General features: G+C 33.5%; 6 protein-coding genes and 1 non-coding gene across 7 annotated transcripts in view; 3 read left to right on the top strand and 4 right to left on the bottom strand.

Moving 5' to 3' along the window:
* Positions 919–4,848, top strand: LOC104727362 (exocyst complex component EXO70A1-like). The gene is made up of 11 exons (XM_010446447.2): positions 919–1,318; positions 1,506–1,601; positions 2,283–2,488; positions 2,607–2,843; positions 2,962–3,100; positions 3,190–3,402; positions 3,475–3,680; positions 3,758–3,955; positions 4,044–4,143; positions 4,221–4,450; positions 4,545–4,848. Exons 1-11 carry the CDS (start codon positions 1,160–1,162, stop codon positions 4,660–4,662), a joined length of 1,902 nt encoding a protein of 633 aa, XP_010444749.1. The 5' UTR covers positions 919–1,159; the 3' UTR covers positions 4,663–4,848.
* LOC104753211 (exocyst complex component EXO70A1-like) lies at positions 5,627–8,223 on the top strand (the record flags this gene model as incomplete). The annotated part of the gene is made up of 9 exons (XM_010475500.1): positions 5,627–5,817; positions 5,957–6,157; positions 6,275–6,413; positions 6,521–6,730; positions 6,812–7,017; positions 7,090–7,290; positions 7,389–7,491; positions 7,586–7,815; positions 7,922–8,223. Coding segments are annotated over 9 exons (1,587 nt in total), but the record flags the coding sequence as incomplete, so codon positions are not given.
* Positions 8,321–8,402, bottom strand: TRNAS-UGA. The gene has a single exon. It is a non-coding gene; the product is annotated as a tRNA-Ser (tRNA).
* Positions 8,328–9,783, bottom strand: LOC104727370 (actin-depolymerizing factor 12-like). The gene is made up of 3 exons (XM_010446459.2): positions 9,596–9,783; positions 8,947–9,206; positions 8,328–8,856 (listed from the first exon to the last, which is right to left on the bottom strand). The coding sequence occupies exons 1-3, from the start codon at positions 9,596–9,598 to the stop codon at positions 8,706–8,708; spliced, it is 414 nt and encodes a 137-aa protein (XP_010444761.1). The 5' UTR covers positions 9,599–9,783; the 3' UTR covers positions 8,328–8,705.
* LOC104727376 (DNA-binding protein HEXBP) lies at positions 10,025–11,841 on the bottom strand. Its single transcript, XM_010446471.1, has 5 exons — positions 11,437–11,841; positions 11,058–11,199; positions 10,719–10,810; positions 10,538–10,634; positions 10,025–10,356 (listed from the first exon to the last, which is right to left on the bottom strand). Exons 1-5 carry the CDS (start codon positions 11,731–11,733, stop codon positions 10,196–10,198), a joined length of 789 nt encoding a protein of 262 aa, XP_010444773.1. The 5' UTR covers positions 11,734–11,841; the 3' UTR covers positions 10,025–10,195.
* Positions 12,549–13,697, bottom strand: LOC104727386. The gene is made up of 3 exons (XM_010446484.2): positions 13,525–13,697; positions 12,964–13,293; positions 12,549–12,872 (listed from the first exon to the last, which is right to left on the bottom strand). The coding sequence occupies exons 1-3, from the start codon at positions 13,589–13,591 to the stop codon at positions 12,682–12,684; spliced, it is 588 nt and encodes a 195-aa protein (XP_010444786.1). The 5' UTR covers positions 13,592–13,697; the 3' UTR covers positions 12,549–12,681.
* The window catches only part of LOC104727422 (cytokinin hydroxylase-like), a 4,397-nt gene continuing 2,998 nt past the window's right edge, over positions 22,442–23,840 (top strand). The window contains exons 1-2 of the mRNA XM_010446529.2: positions 22,442–22,745; positions 23,122–23,351. Of these exons, the coding sequence (XP_010444831.1) occupies positions 22,442–22,745; positions 23,122–23,351 (534 nt within the window). The remainder of the gene's footprint in view (positions 22,746–23,121; positions 23,352–23,840) is intronic.

Consider the following 23,840-nt stretch of genomic DNA (forward strand, 5'->3'; position numbering starts at 1 on the left):
TTGGTTTTTTTTTTTTTTTTTTTTGTCGACGTCTACAGATTGGTTTTAATCATCAAATGTTGGTTAATTCAATAATTTGATGTTTACAAAAGATATGTATTCTATGAAATTAATAAACCAAATCGATAATAACGAATGTGACCCGTTTCTATGAAAGCATTTTTAAAATGGTGAGTGTGGAATCAACACATGAATTATTTAAAAGATGTATCCAAGTCTTTGGAGCAACTTGAACGCAGCCGAGTCTTTTTCTTAAGCAAAACCATAATTTTTTTTTTTGCCTAAAGTCTTTAAATTCATAGATTCACTCGAACAACTCGCAAGATTATAAGGGATATATTCAATCTAATATTCGAAGTGATTTTAGTTTTTATGAAATTTAAAATGATTTAGATGGTTTTAGGAAAATTGATATGATTTATTGTAAAATTCTTTCAAATGCTGCCTAAAACCATAAAAATTTGGATATATGTATTTTTAACTAAAAAAATCCTCTCAAATTCTTCATAATCTTTAAAAATTATTAAAGTCTAAATCCACAAACTAATTTGAATAACATTAGATTTTAAAGTATATTTTTATATCATTAGTTCAATAACAGTGAATTTCAGAATATTTTAAAAAATCAATAATTAAATAGTATATGATGTATAAATTTTACATAAATTAATCACTTAAAATGTCTCCCATAGTTATCAATTATCACACCACCAAGAAAACCCTTTTATTAATTGAATTTTATTTTTAAAAATTTGGTTCCAATTATAAGTATCGGGTACCAAAATTTATGGAAACCCAAAACCACCGTCAACTAAACGTGGCTAAATTTAATTGTTACCCAATTAAATAAAAAATAAATAAAAAAACAAGTATACGATGATGACCCACAAAATCAACCTAAAAAGGTGAAAACGAAAAGCAAAAAAGTACGCAAAAACGATAGCTTAAGCAAAATCGTATGAAGACATTTTAATTTTATCAATCCTCTCACAACAAATCTTAGAGGAGCGTCTCCAACTACACACCGGCCACCACATTTTGCATTTTTCCCAATCCCCAAAAAAACTTCTGAATTCTCCCACACAATCTCTGTTGATCAATTTCACCATATTTCTTTCTTCTTCGATCCAAAATCAGGAACAAAAACAAAAAAAAAAAAATGGGGGTGGCTCAAGCGATGGAGGCCCTAACCGAACGAGCAGGTTTGATGAAGGAGTCTCTACAAAAGAGCCAGACCATCACCGACAACATGGTCGGAATCCTAGGTTCCTTTGACCACCGTCTCTCGGCTCTTGAAACAGCCATGCGTCCCACCCAGGTTCCATTTCTTCATCTCTCTGTTTTTGGATTTTAGGGTCTCTTTACATTTGTTTTCTAGGTTTGTGGGAATCTAAGATCTATCTCTGTCGAAATCGAATTTTGGATTCTTGGCTAATTTCATTTGGTATTTTAGCTTTTTTTTTTTAATCTATTTATTGTTGTGTGTGATAATGGTGTTTGTGTAGATAAGAACACATTTTATAAGGAGAGCTCACGAGAACATTGACAAGACATTAAAAGCAGCTGAGGTTATATTGGATCAATTTGATCTCACTAAAAAGGTTTGGTCTTTTCTCTTACACTCTCCCTTATATACACGCTTCTCCTTTTATTTGCTTGTCTTTCAAGTAATCATTCCTTTCCCCTGACTCTGTTAAGACCTGTATGATGATGTTTAAAATTTCTCTTTAATGTTAATTTTCCTTTATCTGTCCACATGAAACTTTTGTGGAGAATGCAACATGTAAACAAAAGTAGCAATGTCTCTTTCTTATGCAGTGAACCCTTACTTTTTTCTGTTAGGAGTCTAAATGATTAAGCGGCTTTTAAGGTTTTATCTCTATGTATGGTTATCTAACTTGATTTTACCCTAACAAGTGTCAATGTGGAGAATTCGAGGTTCATGTTGTACTCTTCTCCGGGTAAGAGGTTTTGAGTGGGTTGTATGAGTTAAATGACTAAGATGAATAGTAATCTGGTCCACAATATTTGGCAAGCTCTGGGCTCTAGTTATTGTTAATCTAGCTTGAACACGTAAAGCTTGGTAATTTGAGGTTTGTTGTCAAGCTCTTCTTTGGCTAGTAGGTCACATTGTGATATATTCTGTTACTAATACAAACTCTGTTCTTGGTAAGAAGGAGGGTTTTATCTTCAGTTAAATCTAAGATCAGTTTCTTTTTTGTGTGTGTAAGGCAGAATTAATAACTAAGCTGAATAAAGATTGATTCATCTATGTTTGTCAGGCGGAAGCTAAAATACTGAGAGGACCACATGAGGATCTTGAAAGTTACCTAGAAGCAATTGATCAACTGAGAGGAACTATCAAATTTTTCAGCAACAACAAGATGTTCAAGAGTGCCAGTGGAGTTATTAGTCATGCTACCGGTTTACTCTCTAAAGCTCTATCAAAGCTAGAGGATGAGTTCAGACAGATACTGCAAAACTACAGGTTCTCTTACTTTAGATTATACAGATATTTACACTTGTGCCTAATCAATGAAGCTAATTTGCTTGCTTTGTGCAAGGATTGTTTACTAACACTTGATCTTTTCTTTCAACAATTTTAGCAAGCCAATGGAACCTGACCGCCTTTTCGAATGTCTTCCAAGCAATCTTAGACCATCATCAGAAGGTGAAGGTGGTGGTGGCGGCGGAAAGAGCCATGATCCGCATCATAAGAGCTTAGAAAACGCTATTTTTACAGTCCCAACAGTCATTCCTCCGAGAGTCTTGCCTCTGCTTCATGATTTGGCTCAACAAATGGTTCAAGCTGGTCATCAGCAACAACTTTTCAAAACTTACAGGTCCAACTTTTTCTAGTTCCACTGATATTAATACATTTTCCTCTTTTCAAGGCTAGTCTCTGTCAGTAACTTCATAAGATGTGTATACCGATCTATGTTAGTATTTGTAATTTATTAGGGATACTCGAGCTGCGGTGTTGGAACAGAGTTTGCGAAAACTAGGTGTGGAGAGGCTTAGCAAAGATGATGTTCAAAGAATGCAATGGGAGGTCTTAGAGGCCAAGATTGGGAATTGGATCCATTACATGCGAATATCAGTATACAACACTCTTCCAGAAAAAAACAATAACACCTTCATATATTAGTTACGGTTTCCTTCATTGACACGGCACTTGCTTTGGGACAGGTGAAACTGTTGTTTGCTGCGGAAAAGAAAATATGTGATCAAATACTCGATGGAGTTGAGTCTCTAAGAGATCAGTGTTTTGGTGAAGTCACTGTAAATAGTGTAGCTGTGCTGCTTAGTTTTGGGGAAGCTATTGCTAAAAGCAAGAGATCACCTGAGAAACTGTTTGTTCTGTTAGACATGTATGAAATAATGAGAGAGCTTCAGCCCGAGGTAACATATTTTAATGTCTCACACAAAAAAATATGTGTGTTTACCGCACCTAATTTTTTTTCATTTATATAGATTGAGTTGCTCTTTGGAAGCCAACCTTGTACCGAGATGAAAGATTCTGCGCTGAATCTGACAAAGCGATTAGCTCAAACAGCTCAAGAAACTTTTGCTGATTTTGAAGAAGCGGTTGAAAAGGATGCTACGAAAACCGCGGTTATGGATGGAACCGTGCATCCTCTTACTAGCTATGTCATAAATTACGTCAAGTTCTTGTTCGAGTAAGTAAACTTTACGAATGCAACAGAAATTGTCTGTGTTTTTGTTGGACTAATTTTTTGGAATTTTGGAAACACAGTTATCAATCGACGTTGAGGCTACTTTTTCAAGAGTTTGACTGTAAAGATCCTGATACTGAGCTGGGAGCTGTGACAACGAGGATCATGCACGCTTTACAGAACAATCTGGATGGTAAATCGAAACAGTACAAAGATGCAGCATTAACTCAACTTTTCCTAATGAACAATGTTCACTACATTGTGAGATCTGTCAGGAGGTTAGGTTTTTTGCTATGGGTTGTGTTCTGATCTTAACAAAACCAAAGCCTAAAACGTAATCCTGAATTAGACTTTACATTTTCACAGGTCAGAAGCAAAGGATTTATTGGGTGATGATTGGGTTCAAATACATCGAAGAATTGTACAACAACACGCAAATCAGTACAAGAGAGTTTCTTGGGCAAAGGTTTACTAAAACGTTTCAGGTTTATGCTCTGAAACAGATCTAATAGTATTTTTTCTGAATAGCCATTTCTTCTGCAGATTTTGCAGTGTCTCACGGTTCAGTCGAGTGGGAGCGGTCCGGTAGACAACTCTAATATATCAAGAGCATCAGTAAAAGACAGATTTAAAACTTTCAATTCTCAGTTTGAAGAGCTTCACCAAAGACAATGCCAATGGACAGTTCCTGACAGCGAGTTGCGTGAATCTCTTAGACTTGCTGTTGCGGAGGTCCTTTTACCTGCCTTCAGATCGTTTCTCAAACGTTTCGGGTATGATCAAAAAACACTTGTAGACAGATTTTGTTTCGTGCTCCTCAAGAAAGTAATAAATATGTTGTTGCTTTGTTTCTGTTATATGTCTTAGGCCGATGATAGAAAGTGGTAAGAACCCACAGAAGTACATAAGGTTCAGTCCTGAGGATCTTGAGCGGATGCTTAACGAGTTCTTCGAAGGCAAGACTTGGAGTGAACCCAAGAGATAGATATGTATTAATGTTTGTTTCCATTTTGTTGTACATTCTCTTCTTTTGTTTTGCTATTTATAAGTTAAGGTCTCAACTTTTCTGTAAGGTTTTTTTTCCTCCTTTTAGATTTATTTCTCTTCGAACTGTAACATTGAATCATTGATGAAGTCATGTTTTTTGAGCTGTAAAAGTGAATTGGCTATATCCCGTATAATGTTTAAATAAGAACTATTTCAATGATTCAGCCCATTTGCATTTTCGTAGTATCAATACTAAATTTATCAAAGTTTTAAAACTACGCATCCGCGCGCCCGAGTTTATACAATGCTGCAGAAAATGTTAAACTTCTTTAGTATACTCTTCAAGTTGCATGAATAAATACTAAATTGCTAAGTCAGATTTCTTTTAATATAGTGTTTAATTTTTTTAAATAGTACAAGTCGCAACTAGAAAAATTACAGTTTGAAAGAAGAATTCAAACGAGAAAAAGGTCATGATCATGGACATTAGACATGATTTTATATAATTAATGCCAATTGATTAGGTTTGTATATGGACTATATGGTGTAGTAGAGTTTATATATATGATTTATGCTATGTATCTTGATTTATGCAAATCTTAACTAATTTATATGTATTGTAAAATTGACATTCTGTATGTAAACAAATTGTAAACATGTCGTAGTTGTGTTAACTAATTTCATACATATTATAATGTACATACGGTAGTTAGGTTCCTAAATGAGCTTCTATTCGTTGTAGAAAATGTGGGAATTCTTTAGCCTATAGTTTTGTTCAAATGGCATTAAGGAAATACTAACATGCTAAGTCAATGTCGTGTAAATATATAGCTAGTGGCAAATGAGGAAAAAGTCGTCATGACTATGATGAACATTAATTATATTTAACCAAAGTAGTCGTTAGTCATTATGAACAGACCCATACACATATAACACAAATGTCTCAAGTATTGCACAAGTGATCTGATCTTCATGAGTTGATAGCATTTGAAGACAAACCCAACGATGAATCTATCAAGGTAGACGAAAGAGGAAAAGACAACGCTCATTTTATAGATGAACATGATCTTGTGTTACATAAAGATGGTAAGGTTGATGATATAACCACAATATATGATCCGTGTAAGTTCAAAGAGATTCTGGAAAATTACAGGTTCGTCTTTAAATATACAATTTGATTGTCCTTCAAATTTGCTTTTTGCAACACTATTATATATGTTTTTACTTATCATTTTTTATATTAAAAATAAATGGTCTTAGCATTTTTTTATTATCTCCTTCAAAATGTGTAGCAAGCCAATAGAACCTGATCACCTTTTTGAGTGTCTCCCAAGCAATCTTTGGCCATCACCAGACGGTGAAGGTAGTGGCTTAGAGAAAGCCGGCTATTCGGTCCCAACAAGCATCCCACCAATGGTTTTGCCTCTGCTTCATGATTTAGCCCAACAGATGGTTAAAGCTGGTCATCAGCAACAACTTATCAAAACTTACAGGTCCAATATCTATTTAACTTCTAACACTTATATATATATATAGTAGAAAGTAGAAACTCATTTAAATGGTTATATACAGTAGTGATTAATAATATATTACTTTTCGTCATTTTGAAGGGATACTCGTAAGGCAGTGTTGGAGCAGAGCCTTCAGAAATTAGGTGTCGAGAGACTTAGCAAAGATGATGTTCACAAAATGAAGTGGGATATCTTAGGCGCCAAGATTAAGAACTGGATCCATTACATGCGAATATCAGTACGAATTAAACCCACTAATAAAACCATTTTATATGTATGTATAGAATATCTGTACCTTATAGATTGTAAATGAGATCCCTCTTGATTTGTTGACGTTGAAAACAGGTGAAACTGTTATTTGCTATGGAAAAAAAAATCTGCAACCAAATAATGGATGGTGTGGAGCCACTCAGGGATCAATCTTTTGCTGAAATCACAACAGTTAGTTTTGATATGCTTCTTAGTTTCGGCTATGCTATTGCCATTAGCCGATCACCGGATAAACAGTTTGTTATGATAGATATGTATGAGATAATGACAGAGCTTCAATCAGAGGTAACATTTATTTACACCCTCCTCCAAGTGTTTGTTGTGCTAGCACATCTGATCTTTCTTTTCCTTTGATTTGAAACATAGTTTGAGTTGCTCTTTGCAAGCAAACCTTGTACCGAAATGAAAGAAGATGCACTGAATCTGACTAAGCTCTTAGCTCAGACAGTGCAAGAAACTATTGCTGATTTCGAAGACGCTGTTGAAATGGATACGACTGAAACTGCTGTTATAGATGGATCCGTACATCCGCTAACTAGTTACGTTGTAACATACGTCAAGTACTTGTTCGAGTGAGTATTTTTTTTTTCTCAAAAACAACTTATCAGTGATTTTTGCATGACTATTTCTGGAACTTGAAACAGTTACAAATCGACCTTGAGGCTACTTATTCAAGAGCTTGATAGTGCTAAGGATCCTGATACCGAGCTGAAATCTGCGATAACGGGGATCATGAGGGCTTTACGGAACAATTTGGATGGTAAATCAAGACAGTGCGAAGATGCAGCATTAACTCAACTATTCTTAATGAATAATATGTATTACATAGTGAGAAATTTCAAAAGGTTTGGTTCTGCTTCTTTGGCTCCAATTTCTCTTAAACATATATAACGAAAGCCTTTTACCATGTTATCTCAAAGAGACTAACTACTATTTGTCACAGGACTGAAGAAGCAAGGAATTGGTTGGGTGATGACTGGGTTCAAACATATGGAAGAATCGTACAACAACACGCACAGCGGTACCAGACAATTTCTTGTAATAAGGTTTGCATCACTTTATAGCTAGGTTTTTTTTGTCACATATGGTAAAGAGTGTTTTGCATCACTTTTATTTAAGAGTGTTTTGTCATATATGCAGCTTTTGCAGTGTATCACGGTTCAATCGAGTGGGAGCAGTTCGATAGAGGATGAAAATATAACAAAAACATTACTAGAAGACAAATTCAATACTTTCAATTCTCAATTTGAAGAGCTTCACCAGAGACAATGCCAATGGATAGTTCCGGACATTGAGTTACGCGAATCTCTTAGGCTTGCTATTGCAGAGATTCTTTTACCTCCCTACAAATCTTTTCTCAACCTTAACAGGTACATACAACTTTTAACCAATTTTGTAAGATTAGTAATTTGTATGGTTTCTTGTCCTTGAAGAAAGTACAAAAAAAGTATAATGTTGTTGCTTTGTTTGTCTCAGGCCGATCGTAGAAGATGGTAAGAACCCACAGAAGTATATAAGGTTCACTCCTGAGGATCTTGAGCGAATGCTTAACGATTTCTTCGAAGGACAAAACTTGGATTGAACCCAAAATACACAAATGTAATAATATTTGTTTCCGTTACATTCTCTCTATTGGCTTTTATAATTGAAGCATATGTGGACTTGTTTTCATTTATTGTTTGTTGTGGTTTCCGTAATTGTAATATTGATGATTTCAGATAACAACCCTTGTGCAAGATGGTTTGAGTTTGAGAGTTTTAATTGGTTCTCCCCCAACCACCCGGTTCCGTAACCTCCAAAACTCCCTGTTTGTATGTCATTTTTATCGATGTGGGCTTAATGAGATATATTAAAGAAAAAAAGTACAAAATAAATCGTCGACAGCAGGGTTCGAACCTGCGCGGGCGAAGCCCAACAGATTTCAAGTCTGTCTCCTTAACCACTCGGACATATCGACATCTCGTTGAAACAAATGAACTGAACACTTTTATAAATTATTTATTTTTCAACGAATGTATGCAACATATTACACGAACATGGTTTCATCTTGTCCCAAGCGAGAAAGTGTTTAACAAACCCATGTCAATTTAAAAAAGTAACTTAAAAATTTTAAAAATTAAAAAAAAAAAAATAGTCAAGAGGAGAAAGAATGAATGAAACCAAGACTCAAAGTTACATATAACATGAAGGAATTGTTTGATTTGACCATGATTAATTTATGAATATATATAGAAAAGCAGGGAGAAGATATATATAATATCTAGAGAGCTCGACTTATGATGATGTCAAGACTCATCTCGCTCGGATCAGTAGCTTGTAACTCCACCTGAATCCCATCCAGTTCTCTCTTGAACCTATCCTTTGAGCTCGCATACACCATCTTCATCCTTACCCTCGACGAATCCGGTGACCTAAAGTTCATCATCCATAAATATAACATGTTTTATATGATCAATGTAACATGAAAATGAATGTTCAAAGTTGTATGTATATGATATTACCATGCTATGAAGAAGATCTTGCTCTTCTGGATATTCTCAGTAGTGGTGAAATCAAAGTCATAAACAGCATAGCGGCACTCATTGGGCGGTAGGGCATTGGTGAAATCGTCGTAGGTTTCCGCGGGGCTTCCCAGCTTTTCCACCACCACTTGTTGTCCATCTATCCTGAATATTATGAACCTATAGTTTCTCTTCGCTTTTAGCTCCAAAAACTTGAGCTTACACTCGTCCTCTACCGCCATCCCAGATGCCGCATTCGCCTTTTTTACGTCAGTCAAACCCAAAAATATTAATCAAAAACACCGTTAAGTCATCTATATGTTTATTTCAAATGCGCCAACTTATCATTTTGTGCGTTTACATAACATTTTCAGAGGTGAAATAAAATATAACATTCATCCTAATTCCAAAACTATATACATCCCATTCCTACGTCTCTCTAACTTCCATTTTCAATTCATCTCTAATCACATTCATTTTATTCCATTTATTCTTCTTGCAAATACCAATTTAAAATACTGAAAGATACGGTTTTACATGGAAAAAAACACTGTTTAAATATGTAAACGCGAACATAAACAACGTTGGAAATATCTAACTGCAATCTTATTACAAAAAAAAAAAGAAAAGGAGAATAGAGAGAACACACCATGGCGTTTGCTTGATGAAGAAGATAAAAACCTAAGATAACAAATCAATGGGAGAAAGAAAAATAGGACTTTGTAGTTTTTTTTTTTTGGTTTTGTCCTCTTTTGTGGGAGGAGAGATGAATAATAGAATGAAGGAAAAGGGAAATGAAAAATTTTTGTGAAAGAAAAAACTTCTTAATTTGATTTGAAGAGGCCAACGGAGACGAACTCGGACAAACCATTAATGCTTTTATCCTCTTTTAACATCAAAACCATACCTTTTTTTCCTCTCTGTCCTTCAAATTCTCGCCTAACCAATCCTTTCTTTCCGGACATTTTGCTTCTTACTCTATATTTAGCATATTAACATCCTTATCCGAGACTATGTTAGTCTTAGGATTGGGTTGACAAATCAGTTTACGGTTTGGTTTTTTCGGTATAGAAGATAATTCAAAAAGAGAATTGACTCTGTGGTTTGGTTCCATTACATAACATTGTTCAGAATCTTAAATAGCAACAATTTGTCCTTACACAAACTCTATAACGCAGATAGTGAACAAAAATTTGATACTTCCTACAAAATTGATGACCCTTTTAGATCCTCTGGTTTCAGTTTGTGTTCATCCAACGAAATTGACAATCTTTGGACCTTGTTTCTTTTTAGGTGTCTTCTCATCTGAATCATCAGAGATCTTGATGCTTTTGGGCTCTTCAGTGAAATCGTCCTCAAGATCGTCCCCACTAAGCTTAGTGAGCTTTCCTCTTGGTGTAGCATCAAATCCTGTCGTTTAAGGCAGGGATCAAGTTATGGTCTTTATAAGATAAAAAGAGATTGCCATTTACTACTATCCCAAATCACTTGAACGGTAAGTTCAAATGAAAGAGAAACTACTTGACTAGGAATCTAGAATAACAAGTTATAAGCTCAACAATTGAAAGAGTGTAGCAAAGGAAAACGTTACTTGAACTCCTCTTTGGTTGGGCTGACTCTTGGGTAGCTTTATCGGGACAGTCTTTGACGAGATGCGCCACACTCCCGCATACTTTACAACACCCACCCTGCAAAAGAAAGCCCATCAACATATCAAAATCGTCTTCTCTGAGGAAAAGGAAAAGGATCAAAACAAGATTTGAGCATTGTACCATTGGGTAGATTCCATGCTTGTTTTGAGGACAGTTCTTGCTTATGTGCCCTTGTCCCTTGCATATGAAACAACTTGCAAATTTGGTCCCTCCTACAAAAGCATCAAAACAGAAACCATTATCAAACCTTAATGACTTTTTAACAGACATAAATGAATATAGTAGAGCCACAAGTACAATTTCATGGGTAACTTCTACTAACACTCCAAATAACATGAACTACACTTCAGTCAACAACTCTTAATGCTACTTTTATCCAATGTAATAAGAAACACAATAAGCTTCCCGATCCTGATTTAAGACATAATAGCTGATAAGAGAAAATAAAAGGAGACTTACCATCTTCCAAAGGGTAAGGACAATGAGAAAGTGAATGGCCAGTATCTCCACAATTGTAACAGATCTTCTTCTCAAGGCTGTCATCTTTCTTGTCTGGGCAGTTTTTAAGACTATGCCCTCTTCTCCTACATTGCAAGCATATCTACAAGCAATACAACAAAACCTTAACTACTAAAACAAAGCATTAAAGCTTCTCATCTTTTGAGTTTGTGCCATTTTGGTCTAAGAAACAACAAAAACATATCTTTCAACTTAACTAAACCCTAAATTGATTCTCACAAGAGCTACCAAAAACCTACTCAAATCCTAAAACCAAATTGAACCAAAACCCTAATCTCAAAACCACTGACTAAAGAAGAAATTCCAGAAAAGAACAAACCTTCTTTCTCTCCCACTCAGCTTTCTCAGGGCAGAGCTTAGCAATATGGGTTTTGGAGTGACAGATAAAACAGCCTTCTCCAGGTTTCATACCAGGAACTCGGAGAGGATGCCTCGTCGAAGAACCTTTTCTCTGAGGTCTATCAGTGGAGGATCCAGGTTTCTTTTTCTTAAACAAGCTCTTCTTCTTCTTCTTCTTGTCAGGGTCCTTTGGTGGCGTTGGTTCTGCTTTTGGAAACAGCTCTGGATGAGCTTCTTTGTAACGCTTCTGCGCAAGTCTCCGCCTTTGGTTCACCATTCTCGACTAACTGTATACAGGGAATGAGACTGATTGATTTTTCCGCCGGCGGCGATAGAGGCAGTGAAGACGAGAGAGAGACACAAAATTGTTTGTTTCTTGGTTCGTTGAGAGAGACGCAGGCAGAAGCACTTGCTAGGGGATGTTGTGTTTTTTTAACGGGCTTGGCTTCATCAGGCCCAAATCTTCTTAAACCTAATAATTTTCTTTGGGCTTTTAAACACAATTTTGTCGTGGTTAGAGAGCGTGTCTAGAATCAACATTTTAAAATTCTAATGTTTTAATGTTTTCTTTTCTTTTTCTGTTTGTTATTGGTAAATAAATATTTGATGTTGCAAAATATGTGTAGATCAGTAAATGATTAAAAAGCTTAAACATGTTACATGTGGGTTTGGTTTTTGGACTTTTTATTTTCAACAGACGTGTATTATAACATGGTGAAATCCTACCAATTTTCTGAAAATGATGGTATGATAAATTTCTTACCATACTTGACTTTTATACATGATTTTGTTTGCAATTATTGTAAAATTGATGGGCTTATTTCACATTTTAGACCAAAGTCAAAGTATTGTTTGAGAGTCATGTGTCCTGCCTAACTTTACTACATAAGCATGGCAAAACTTATCCCACTGTATGAGAGAATGCTTCCCTTACTACGGTATCAACTAGGAATGGACACAGTGCACGGTTAAAACGTTTACTTGTTCTAATGAGAAAACTCAAATTATTTGATTATATAATATAAGACGTTACTCGTACATATAACTTATACAAGAACGCGCACCTAATCTTACCTCGTGGATCGTGGTGTGTTTTATGAAATACTACATATATATAAGCAAAAACATTACATCGATATCGGACTAAACATAAATCTCTTGATTATTCTCTTTGGGAACTCATGACATGGTACGTGTTGATCTCCCCCCTTATCTTTTGTCTTAATTAGTACGGTGAAGGTGCCGGCACATTAGGCATGATGTCGACTGAAGTAGCCGGCTCCGGTGCCATCTCACCCAACCTGACCGGTCCAACTGGTCCAAGAGTGTCCATTGCAATTCCCGAGCTCCTAATTTCTGACATTGCTCTTCTTGTCTTCCCTTCTTGTGATTCACATAGCTTTGGCAAAAACACTCCTGTGTTAATTGTAAACCAAACAAACCAATTAAACAGAACTCTATTAGAGAAAATAGTAATTTAAACTGAATCGGTCTCTTAACACCGTACCTTCGCCAGCAGCAAGGTTGTAAAAGAGATCGACGACGTTAGGGCACTGCTTGAAGCATTTATCCGAGCAGAGCTTCTGTGTAAACCGAGATTCCAACAATGCGTCCGAAGATATACCCAAAGATTTGCGGTCTAGACCACACGCTTCAATGCACTCGTTTGATTCAATTATGTTTGTGACCTTGTCCGATTCTATCCCGGATGATCGACACGAGTACACCTCGATCCCACTCCTCCTCACGCTCTTCTCCAAAACGCAGCGCTTTCCTGTCGACGAAACTGCGAAGGCGCACGTGTCTTCATCAAGATTCTCGCACTTCACTTCGTGCCCTACAACATTGATTCAAATATTGCTACTTTAACATTTGTACATGCAATAACAATAGTGTATATATACCTTTAAAATTTTCTTTAGTTAAGCTGAACATATAGTCAAGTACCAAATTACTAATACAGCTTTGCCCAATTTAACGATGCAAAAAGTTCAACATGTTTTATAATAGTATTATGTAACTTGTATACATGTAAGATAATTTCGATATAGATAGCGAAGAAACTTACCTAGCGTCGTTTGCGAATAGATGGCAAGGAGAAGCATAGAAGTAACGAATACCGTCTTCAAAGCCATGTTGTGAAGTGGAGACACACAAAGAGAATAATAAAAGAAAATGTTGAGAGCAAATTTGCCTAACGAAGAGGAAAGGTTTCTTTTGGTTGTGGTGTATAGGTGTTGGAGCGATAGCCTATTTATAGAAGGATAACAAATGAATAATTTTAATTTTAAAATATTTAAAGGTTTATACATTTTTATATTCTTTCACTAATTTCAATGAGTAACGACAGTACTGTTTGACAAATGAAACACCAAGGAGATCGTTTTACATGGATGGATGGATGGTCACTGAAAAATCGTAGTTAAATTAGTTAGGCAAAAACTTTGATTAATCAACAAAAACCATGTTTCCATCTCAATAGAAAAGTATGTAAAATGGAAAATTCTGCTTGACGTATATAATAATTCCGTTGTTAATGCCGAAGATTATGCAGTCAAAGTCGTGATGTGAAACCTTGACTCACTTTTTCCCAAAATCTGGCATAAAACCATATTCTCCATAGGTAATAATTTTGGTGGACTAATTGAGTCTTTTTTACTTAATTTTATATATGTATAGACCAAGAAAACAATATATATAGATCTATAAATTCGTACGTAAGCTTTATAGGGGATTCTTTTTTTTTTGTTTTTTGGTAAGAATTTATAGGGTATTTTGATTGATACTATAATGCATAGTTATTTAATAAGGTGAGAAAAGTAGTTCGGATGGGGAAAAAAACAAACAAAAGAGATGTTGTTTCTCCGTAAATGACGGCATATAGTCGAGACGTGGAGATTACTGCCAAAGTTTTGTACCATGCTTTATCGACAGTGAAACTTAATGGGACAGTCACGAGTCGTCCTTATTAGTTAGATATTTATTTTACNTTTCCCAAAATCTGGCATAAAACCATATTCTCCATAGGTAATAATTTTGGTGGACTAATTGAGTCTTTTTTACTTAATTTTATATATGTATAGACCAAGAAAACAATATATATAGATCTATAAATTCGTACGTAAGCTTTATAGGGGATTCTTTTTTTTTTGTTTTTTGGTAAGAATTTATAGGGTATTTTGATTGATACTATAATGCATAGTTATTTAATAAGGTGAGAAAAGTAGTTCGGATGGGGAAAAAAACAAACAAAAGAGATGTTGTTTCTCCGTAAATGACGGCATATAGTCGAGACGTGGAGATTACTGCCAAAGTTTTGTACCATGCTTTATCGACAGTGAAACTTAATGGGACAGTCACGAGTCGTCCTTAGGAGTTAGATATTTATTTTACACAAATAGATCCAAAATTCTGTTGTCCAGAAATTACGCTAGACGTTAAATATACGTGAGATCAGTATATGGTTCCATAAACCTAACCAAAACTGACTTTGTCTGTTTTAAGGTTCTATGACTGGTTTAGTAGTTACGACTTAATCCGATCAGTTTTAAGAAGGCCGACATACAACGGTCGTGATGCGGTGACCATAGCGACCTAGTCCACTGGAAAATGGTTCAGGAGATAGTGGAGACTGCAGGACCGGGACGCCTCCTTTGAGAAGAACATGTAATCCAAATCTAATGCATTTTATTCAATCAAATCAATTATGCCTCCCACAATATATGTAGGATTCAAAAACGTACGTGTTTTACCTTCTTATACGTACTTAATATGATACAATTATAGTTCACATTTTTTATTCAAAAAAAAATTATAGTTCACATTTAATATGCTTCTAAATATCTATCTTCATTTAGCAGCTCAACTTTTAAAAAGTGAATTTCTTATAACAATATATTACTAATATATAATCATGAAATTTAGACAAAACCTATTTTATCTCCGGATCTTTGCATGTGGAATAACAAATAATGTATGTACCTTTATCATTTGAGATATTTCTAATAATTAGTTAACTATAACTGATTTCACAGTAGAAAGATTTGATGTCGATTTTCTGTTACGTGTCAACTATAGAATTAGGAGATTTAATATATTTCGGTACCGTTAGGAAACTTCCATAGTTTCCTCGACAAAGAAGAAAACTTGTCATGTTCTCAACCTCTGTGTCTTTATTAGACAAACAGTCCTATATGTATCATGTGGTTAGCGGTTTACTAAAGTCTCACCATAATTAATTTAGCGAGGTATCGTGTCATTTCACCAATGGTATATGGGCCACAGCTCTCTTTTTCGTTTTTACCTTGCACTAAAGAATCAAAACGTGATAGCGACAGGAATCATGTTACTATTATACATATGACCTATATTTATATGCTGAAACATTCAACCCATACAAATAAAACATACAACCAATCAACCACGCCAGTATTGTTAAAACATTTAAACCATGGGCCGGCAAACGAAATAGCCCATTCAATCCAATAGATTTTCCATACGTACGGAACATTGTTAGTCTTAAATTGGTATGTTGGCCATTGGCCAATACAAGACAATCAGGTACTAATAAGATATTGTGGTGACCCTAAGGAGAATATACATTCAATGATTATGTATCAAGGCTAGATTACATCACTTCTGATTTTTGAAGAATTTGAATTGAGTTTTAGAGGGCTGATTGGAGCATGGCTTTTAAGGCTGTAGAAGCATTTAAAAGAAAAGGACTTGTGAAAATCAAGATTGATGGTTATTATTACGGGTTGTGGAAATTGAAAATACGTACAGAATAAGGAAATCTCAATATGTATAGATACAAGATCACTTCTACTGTTCTACATGTATATGGAATTAAAGAAGCGTTTATAAATTATGTTATGGTGTTAGAGAACCAACCCTTTTGACCCGAACCAACCTTTTTGACCCTCAAGTTGAAGTATTCCTTCATTGATCTCTACTAACATATTCATGGACAAAGTATATATATCAGTCATCATGATCACGTTATCCCGATATAGACTCTTATTCTTCTTTTTACTTCTAATTTGTTTGGATTGTTATGTACCTTAGAGGACAGGTTCAGACTCTTGTGAGTTGTTTCTCCTACCCAAGAATTCTTTGTAAACGATCGGTCCACTCTAGTTTTGGAGTGTTGGAGAACAAATAGTGTAGACGAAAAGAATCTCAGAAAAAACCAGTAGGTGAATCTAAGAAAATATTGTTCTTTTATTTAATCTCAAACAGCACTGAAACACGGTGACTGGATGAGTAGTACTAGACTAATGTGTCTAAACAAATAAGGGAATCACGAAATGAAACCTTTCCCCTTAGCTTGGTATTCTAACTACCATATTTGATCTCATACAAAAAAAAAAAGTTTCTCATAAAATAAATAGAAGAATGGTTACTTAAAGAGTAGCGCAAGTTAGTTCTGCTAATTCAGAAAAAAAAAATGAAAACGGAATTATATTTATAAATTATTTTTTGATTTTAAATTAGTTCTAAAATTGTATATATCAAAAAGAAACGATAAATAATAAATGAAACTGGTTATCAAATTAATGCATGTAACATTACTTTGTTGAATGAAGAAAAAATTATGTACTTTTCAATACCGTTTGTTTTGGTTACAAAACAAATAACTTAGTTTGTGCGTCAGCACTGATGCTTCAATTTTGTCAATACAAATAACTTATTGCGTGCACTGATTCAATTATGTCAATCAACCCAACGAGTTACATGTTGGTGAAATCATGAAAGCGATCGCTAGACAGATGAATCAACTTGTGTGGATGGAAGGAAACTTTATAGAAGCAAAGATTCTAAGATATTCTAAGTTTCTTTTTAGATTTGGAATTAAATTCAACAGACTCAGAAAAAAAGCTATCCAGATTTAGATTTCCTGACATTAGTGGATATCCTGTTTCGTAAATATAAATTAAAATGTCAAAATACTAATACATATTAACAAAATATAAATTAAAATTATTAAAAATGTAAAAAATATCAATTATTTTTTTCAAACTATTTTATACGAAATTTTAAAAGTATTTGTTAGGGACATTCTTAAAAAAATGTTATACTTTCGTAATCAACATGGTCTCTAAAATTTATGGTTTAGGCGATCATGAGACTTGGATATTAATTTATCAAATTATGAGAAAGATATTGATTATATGGGTAAGTATAAGTCTAAAGTTTTACACCATCTAATATCATTTTATTTGATGTTTAGAGTTTTAACAGATATATTAAGGAATCATTTATTATTATTATTTTTAATCACTATTTAACCAAGAAAAAAACAAACTGGAATATACAAGCTGTAACTATAAAACATAAATTAATTAATTGATTTTAGATAAATACTTTAAAATAGCATTAAAAATAAGTTTTATGGACAATTATAGCACACATATTCCATAAATTTCCAAAATTAGCACTATTTCACACATTAAAATATTTAAAAATAATTTTTAGAATTTTGTTTTATGTTTGGGTTCTCAATTTCACATTTAGGGTATAGTTTTAAGGGATATGGTTTAGTATTTTGAATTTAGAATTTAATTTTGGAAGATTAATTTTGAAATATATTGCTATTTTGAAATTTTAGAGATGTTGTGCTAAATTTAAAAAAAAAACTTATTTTGGTGCTATTTTTGAGAATTTTCTTGATTTTAAATACATTAAAAATAAAACATCACTTCAAGTGAAACATGTTTTGGGTTAAAACATCAATTATTACAATATGCAAAGAATAGTTGAGTGCAACAAACTGTTTGAAATTGAGGCTTCAAACGTACGGTATGAATTATTAATATGGTATTTTCAATAAAACAAAAGGTATAATATACTCATTTTCAATTATTACTTGAAGCTCCTTTAGACTTAAGTAACGTGATGCACGTGGGAAAACGAAGTAGGAGACAATATGTACGTATTAAGTTATATATAGACGTATTATAGATCGATATAATCCCAAACCAATTAGATAATGTTGTAACTTTGGCATGGAGGAGATAATTATATTGTTTTGGGAAAACTTTGGTGAACATATAATATAAACTTATACTTATCAATGTCTAGCTTATCTAGAGTTTGACTTTGCATCCCGATGATTACTAATTAATGTCTATATAAATGTGCTTTTATTCTAGCTTATAGAGTTTGACATGCACCCTTATAAGTTATAAACTCGCCGACCACTCTTCATTCTGAAAGTGGTAAAACTTATTCAAAAAAAAGTTTGACATAAATTGTTCTGCGATGCACGATTCCATGAGATAAATATTTTTTTTTTTCTTTTATTTTGCGAATAAACCCTTTTCGTGGTTGGAAAATTCAAAAAGATTCGCTGACCCTTATATATATCATGGATTGGACGGCGATTAAACTCATGTCGGTCAATTTTTACCACTTTCAGTAATTTTTATCAATTTTTACACACACAAAAAAGAAATCCAAAAATATTTTTGCCTTTTTGGTATTTGAGGGCATATATGTATAAATGAAATACGTAACGCGTGTGATGCAGTTCCAAACGTTTATCGTTTTTGGTTTTGTATGAATTGTATGATTATTGCGGAGTTTTATGATATGGATTATGAGATGTAATCTTAATTTGTAGTTTTGGGGCAAAACAGAGATAGTTGGGTGCTTATACTAACTAGCTCACTCCGACCAATCTACGCGGTGTAAGTGTGTAACCAACCATATACGGATATACGTATATATATTTCTAATAACCATATACATATATATATATATTTATTTATTTCTCCAATAGAAATATATATATTAGAGAAAAAAAAATCTTAAATGAGGAAGCTGGTGGACCTATATACCTATAAACATAAACTGGCCTCGATCAAGAACACTAACAAACAACTACTTTTGGTTTCATTCACATGAGTTTTAGTGGTTAAATCTAAATATACGACAATTTCTGTCACATAACTGTCGCATCGCTATTCCGTTAATAAGAAAATGACAAAGTGTTAAGTCTTTCAACAAAAAAAAAAAGAAAGAAGATAAAGTGTTTATATGACAGTGCTGTAACATTTAGCATGCATATGCATAAGAGCATCTAGTCGAAACTTGATACTTTGTACAATTCCAGATGAGCATGGGTAGTTATACAACATTGAAAATTACAACTTTGAGGCTAGTATTTTACAAAATGAAAAAGTTTAATACTCTTTTACTCTATTTATAGTAACTTTTCTTATCTTCTCTTTTTGTTCCTGTTAATTCTCCTCTAAAACTATATCAGTCGGAGCCATAGTGTTATCCTACGGTGTTAGATCTCGTTGACTTGTTTAGTGGCATAGTAAAAAGAAATTACTAGAAAAAGTTTAATTTTCCCCCAAATAAACTAAGGTGTGATTAATTTGAATTAAGAAAATTGACATATGTAAATATTACTCGGTTGTTCAAAGAAAAAAAAGTAAATATTACTCCTATTTTTTTAGTTATCCTTTTAAAATTAATTTTTTGTTATTAAATGTTTTTTTGTATTTAGGATGCAAATTTATGAAACAAATTTTCAATTGTCTCTAACTTTTAGCTTACTACTACTTAGATTAAATAAAATAGTTTACTAATGAAAAGTAAAACAGAAATTTTAATTATTCCTTTTTTATTATGCGTGAAATTATCTTGAATAACAAGTAATATGAAACAGAAAGAGTAAAAAAAAAATATTTTTTAATTGATTGTTTGCATTTACTTTTTCTACTCCTTTCCAAATGAACTAACAATATTAAGCATTTTAAACAAAAATTAATTTTGTCGATAGTAAATGTTAAATGTCCAACGGAAACAAATTGTTTGTATATGGTGCTTTTTTTTTTTACATCGAGCGTTTTGCATTTAGGATTAATAAAAACAAAATTCTGGAAGACTTGAATTATTATGTTTTTTTTTGGAAAAAAAATATTTTAAATTTCGAATTTAATAGTAAACGCATAACTTATGTGTTTTTGTTTTGGTGGGTGTTGGACCTGTTGGTATCTTATGTTTTAAAAGAGTTTTCAAATGATTGGTGCTACTAATGTGTCACCACTTGCTGTAGTACTATTGGTGTGAGATGGTATTGTTGGTACAAAGATTAGACTCTAAACGTAGAAGAACAAACAGAATTTACCATCTACAAACCAAAATTTTTTAAAAAGTTGTTTGTTAAGGAAAAAAAACGGCTGTTTAAAGAGGACCTAATTATCGTATTTGTCAGGTCTTGTGTTCTTATTTCGTATATGTCAGGTCTTGTGTTCTTAGTACAAGTCGTAGCAGCTCTACGCGTGTGATTAAAAAAATATGGTTCATCATTCATAGTAAGTTCATACGCGAAACCTTTGACTATTACTCTCTAAACTCGATACTTAAAACATATATTATAATAAGGTTTGTAACAATAAGTAACTAATAAACCATATTTATTATATAACGCACATGTGTCTTCTTCTTCTTTTTTGTCAACTCCATAAAAAATGGAAAAAGGACAAAAGAAAAAAATATGTGTCCTACTGAGAAAGAGATCCAGTGGTCCATGCCAGATATAACAATGTTATGTGGTTTATAATAGATTGTAGATTGATGTGTGGCTCGATCTAATTTGGGCTAACAGATTAAAAACATAAGGGTTTCACATTGAACTGTTAGAGCATTTAAGATTCTTTCTCACAATTATAGTTAGGTAGCGTGACTCTCATCGATTTCACATATTGGGTCCAAAAACTATAGCATTTCACATGTACAAATTCACTTGATTTTGTTGACAAACAAAAATCACTTGATTATGGTTGAAACGTAATTTTTATATTGTAAACCAAATATTATACTTTTCACTAACCAACTTTTTAAATCATACTCACTTTGTTCCTAATTAATCCAATTTTCAGATTTTCATACGTGATAAGAAAACATATTAAAAGATGATTATAGATACATTATTTTGCAATTTACATTTTTCTATAACTCTAATATATAGTATTCAGTTATCGTTCTTGAAATTTAGAATTCATCAATAATATGACTAATAACTATTGCAAAGAAGTTTACTTTTCATGAATACTTTTTTAATGAGTTAGCACTGCATAATTTTTCAAGAAAAGTTTTTTTTTTTAAAAGAGAAAGAAATCTAATTTTAAGGCAAAATTTCACTAAGTCAATAAATTATATTTATCAATTAATTTGTGTTTTTAAGTTTTGAGATAAATATCGTCTCAATAGTATCAATTTATAGAAGTTGTACCGTCATTTATTTTTTTCTATTTACATATGTGTTATTGAAGCAATACAAAATATAAGGGAAAAAACCATAACAAGGCAAAACCGTACGTGTATATATAAGCTTAGTTAGCGTTTTAGTTTAAAACATAGCTACTAGTTATATAACCTAAGTAATACAGAAAAAGTTATACCGTAAGTAAGTAATTTATCGGTTCAAAAAGAAAACAATTTTTTTTTTTCAGTTGACAAAAAAATAATAATTAAAAAAGAGGAAAGTTATTTTTTATAACCTTTTTTGCCAAAAAGGATTAAAAGACAACAACATAACTCACATTCACATAACTTTCATTTATTCAAAAAAGCAGCCGGGAGATACAAACTGTGCAAGGAATGATACTATTAGAGAAATGGAAACAAAAAAGGACACAGAAGCAAAATGCCGATAATGTTTGACCAAAAAATGGTAAAGAAACGTTATGTTATATGCAACATAAACTAAAATAAAAATACAATATAGAGGAAGCGGGAGTCTATTGGTCAAAGTCTGACATTCTTCAAGACCCGAACCTAGATAACATCTATAAATACCTCATTTGGTTCATTCCAATATTTCACCAGCAAACATTCTTAATACAACAACCCCATATTGCACCTACATCACTCCCTCGTATACAATTCCTCACAAGAACTAAAAAAAAAGTACACGCATATTTTTTCTTTTTTTTTGTTCTTATACATAAATATTTTGAGAGACCGGGATGGAGTTTCTTGAGGTGCCTCGAGTTTGGTACATGTTCTTCAACGTTTCCGTTGTAGTTCTTTGCCTTGTGTTCTTCAAACTCTTCTTGCGTTGCTGGATATTGCCAGTTCGAACTCAAAAGAAGCTTAGGGATAACGGATTTTTAGGTCCACAACCTAGTTTTCCATTAGGAAACCTTAATGACATGAAGAAGCTGAAGATGGCTTCGTTAATGGTGGATAATAGCAAATCTTCCACTATTATCAACCATGACATACACTCCATTGCACTTCCACATTTCGCTCGGTGGCAACAAGACTACGGTAACTAATCAGTCTCCATTCTTACATGTATCTTATTAAGTTCCCGACATTCATATATACCATATGATCGGTTTGGCTACCAACATTACTATATGTAATTATTAACATTTATCATTGGTTCCGTCTTATGTAACGCAGGGAAAGTGTTTGTTTACTGGCTAGGGATAGAGCCGTTCTTGTACGTTGCGGATCCTGAATTCTTGAGTGTCATGTCGAAAGGTGTATTGGGGAAGAGTTGGGGGAAACCAAATGTTTTCAAGAAAGACAGAGAACCAATNATCCCTGACATTCATATATACCATATGATCGGTTTGCTACCAACATTACTATATGTAATTATTAACATTTATCATTGGTTACGTCTTATGTAACGCAGGGAAAGTGTTTGTTTACTGGCTAGGGATAGAGCCGTTCGTGTACGTTGCGGATCCTGAATTCTTGAGTGTCATGTCGAAAGGTGTATTGGGGAAGAGTTGGGGGAAACCAAATGTTTTCAAGAAAGACAGAGAGCCAATGTTTGGTACGGGTTTGGTTATGGTCGAAGGTGACGATTGGACAAGACATCGCCACATCATAACTCCTGCATTTGCCCCACTTAATCTTAAGGTATAATTATAATCATTACTCTTTTTTACCGTTTACATTGGCAAGAGTCCAAAATATTGTAGAAAATTAATAGGGTGACTAATCTATTTCAACAAATTAGACTTTATAGTCCTTCCTCAAAAGCATCAGCCACCATTTTTCATGACATAAATTTCAAGGTCTTATGGTGTTAAAAAGACTATTGATAAAGTTATTAGACTCATTCAATTCAAAGGGTCATACTAGAATATTTCTCATTTTCTCATTGCTTTTAATTGATCGTCTTTATTATTAGGCAATGACAAACATGATGGTGGAATCAATCTCCAACATGTTGGATCGATGGACAATACAAATAAACTCGGGCAATCCCGAATTTGACATGGAAAGCGAGATCATAGGAACAGCTGGTGAAATAATCGCTAAGACAAGCTTCGGAGTCACGGGAGAAAATGGAGTTCAAGTCCTCAAAAACCTAAGAGCTGTGCAATTCGCTCTCTTCAACTCAAA

Source organism: Camelina sativa, chromosome 2, assembly GCF_000633955.1.
Source record: "Camelina sativa cultivar DH55 chromosome 2, Cs, whole genome shotgun sequence".
NCBI classification, from domain to species: domain Eukaryota; kingdom Viridiplantae; phylum Streptophyta; class Magnoliopsida; order Brassicales; family Brassicaceae; genus Camelina; species Camelina sativa.

Bases quoted from the DNA above. Each gene is read 5' to 3' on its own strand.
- LOC104727362 (XM_010446447.2), top strand. From the start codon at position 1,160: ATGGGGGTGGCTCAAGCGATGGAGGCCCTAACCGAACGAGCAGGTTTG. The intron at 3,101-3,189 runs GTATACAACACT...GCTTTGGGACAG, and splicing joins TCCATTACATGCGAATATCA to GTGAAACTGTTGTTTGCTGC. The intron at 4,144-4,220 runs GTTTACTAAAAC...TTTCTTCTGCAG, and splicing joins AGAGAGTTTCTTGGGCAAAG to ATTTTGCAGTGTCTCACGGT.
- LOC104727370 (XM_010446459.2), bottom strand. The intron at 8,857-8,946 runs GTAATATCATAT...GATGAACTTTAG, and splicing joins AAGATCTTCTTCATAGCATG to GTCACCGGATTCGTCGAGGG.
- LOC104727376 (XM_010446471.1), bottom strand. From the start codon at position 11,733: ATGGTGAACCAAAGGCGGAGACTTGCGCAGAAGCGTTACAAAGAAGCT. The intron at 11,200-11,436 runs GTTTGTTCTTTT...TATTGCTTGTAG, and splicing joins CTGAGTGGGAGAGAAAGAAG to ATATGCTTGCAATGTAGGAG. The intron at 10,635-10,718 runs GTACAATGCTCA...TTTCTTTTGCAG, and splicing joins AGCATGGAATCTACCCAATG to GGTGGGTGTTGTAAAGTATG.
- LOC104727386 (XM_010446484.2), bottom strand. From the start codon at position 13,591: ATGGCTTTGAAGACGGTATTCGTTACTTCTATGCTTCTCCTTGCCATC. The intron at 13,294-13,524 runs GTAAGTTTCTTC...TCAATGTTGTAG, and splicing joins CTATTCGCAAACGACGCTAG to GGCACGAAGTGAAGTGCGAG. The intron at 12,873-12,963 runs GTACGGTGTTAA...CAATTAACACAG, and splicing joins CAACCTTGCTGCTGGCGAAG to GAGTGTTTTTGCCAAAGCTA.